General features: G+C 42.2%; 1 protein-coding gene across 1 annotated transcript in view; it reads left to right on the forward strand.

Annotated features, from left to right (window-relative positions):
* The window catches only part of LOC119291455 (cell number regulator 13-like), a 4,927-nt gene extending 3,625 nt beyond the window's left edge, over nt 1-1,302 (forward strand). Inside the window, exons 7-8 of the mRNA XM_037570208.1 lie at nt 485-578; nt 963-1,302. Of these exons, the coding sequence (XP_037426105.1) occupies nt 485-578; nt 963-1,012 (144 nt within the window). The 3' untranslated portion in view covers nt 1,013-1,302. The remainder of the gene's footprint in view (nt 1-484; nt 579-962) is intronic.
* The last annotated feature ends 600 nt before the right edge of the window (nt 1,303-1,902 follow it).

Genomic DNA, 1,902 nt, shown 5'->3' on the forward strand with positions numbered 1-1,902 from the left:
ACACATAGTTAACTGATTGCTACCAGTTGATTTATACCCCCTCCCCGAAACACACACCAGGGACTGTCCATGTTACATGTGCATTTTTTTTTGCGGGGGACACGCATAGTTAACTGATTGCCAAACTAGATTAATGTTAGGGAAACATCTGGTTTATGATTATTAATAGAGTAACTTAAATAATACTCCCTCCATTCCTAAATATTTGTCTTTCTAGAGATTTCAACAAGTGACTACATACGAAGCAAAATGAGTGAATCTACACTCTAAAATATGTCTACATACATCCGTATGTGGTAGTCATTTGAAATGTCTAGAAAGACAAATATTTAGGAATGGAGGGAGTACTATACCTCTTTGTCCAGTGCCAGTGTCAGACGTTTGATATAAGTCCCTAACACTACCTGCCAGAGTGTTCATATATACTATCGAACTCACAGCCCTGTATAGTACCTGAACTTCTGACTTTGTATGCTGCTGACAGGGAGGGTGTTGTGACGATTTCCTTTCACATGTAATGTGCTGTTGCTGTGCTCTTGTTCAAGAATGGCGCGAAGTAGAGATTCGTGGTGCATACGGTGAGTTTCCTATTCCCATGCCCACCAGTGAACCATGGACTATGATCTTCAGTTCTTACTTAAGCATGCGATAGGAGTTAGGACTGATATAGGAGCTCGGTTTTAGCCACTCTGTGAAAATGAGCTACATGCTGTTCCGCTCCGCTCTTTTGACTCCGTGGAGTTGGTGCGTTCGGCGCCGGTCCGTCCGCTTCAGGAGCGCAGTTGAGGAGCGGAGAGGATCCAAATAGACACTAGCATTGTTCAAAATGTGCTCTTGACAAACTTATGACAGAGAAAAATTTATATATAATCAAGCTGATACAATACTGAAGTCTCATTGCTTAGGATAGAAACAATTCAAATTGCTTTGTTTTATGGAATATTATTTTGAATGTCCCGCAGGAGGGAAGACAAAGATAACCCCGCCGGCACACCAGTACATGGAGCACTGAGCAGCTACTCTGCGATCCCTAAAAAAAAAGAGCAGCTCCGCGAGAGGCCTGGACTCCTGTAAATTAAAGATATTGACCTAAAATTGTCAGAAACCGTACTGCCATGGTAGTGATACCCGTCCAACATGCTCTACTGTTTGTGTTGTATTTATGCGTCATCTTGGTATTATGGGTCTTAGAACTCGATTAATTTGTCAAAAGTAACTAAACTCTTCAGTCTCAGGCCGGTTAGAGTCGGTGTTAACATTGCCATTGTTGTCTATATTTCGAAGAGGACGTGGTTTTCTGCTCGTGTTTTCCCCTTCTTTTTCCGAGCAACCTGCCTTACCATTTAGTTGAAACACAATTGAACATTTAGCAAGGAAACTGGCTAAAAACCAAGTTTTTACCTGAATGACAATACTTACTTCGATTTGTACTAAATCAGCAACAAATAATATGGGTCAGAGGGATTTGAAGAAAATCCACTGCTCACAGTTTGGAATGCTCTTTCTAGTCAAGAGGGGATTTTGACAAGAAACACAACATGATTTAATTGCAGAGGGTGACCACACGTGAACATTTGTACTTCTCCAACGCATAGGGCAACCAGTCATGTAAGAGCATCTACAACCGGACTTGCAAATCTAGGCCCTCAAACACGCCCGGACGCGTCCGCGGACAGTGACCAGGCACTCCTCAAATCGCGTCGTCCACATCCATGTCTCTCATATCCGAACCCCTACATCCATACTATAGCATGCAATGTCGATCAAACTACGTAGATCAGCTCCGGACATAGAAATTGCACAATAGTTCTCCAAAAGATCCACGAAAGTTCACACAAACGATGGGCAATTATATGCTACATCTAAAACTTGAAATTAAAATCAACTTCAGCACTTCCGGGC

This window comes from Triticum dicoccoides, chromosome 4B, assembly GCF_002162155.2.
Source record: "Triticum dicoccoides isolate Atlit2015 ecotype Zavitan chromosome 4B, WEW_v2.0, whole genome shotgun sequence".
Classification (NCBI taxonomy): domain Eukaryota; kingdom Viridiplantae; phylum Streptophyta; class Magnoliopsida; order Poales; family Poaceae; genus Triticum; species Triticum dicoccoides.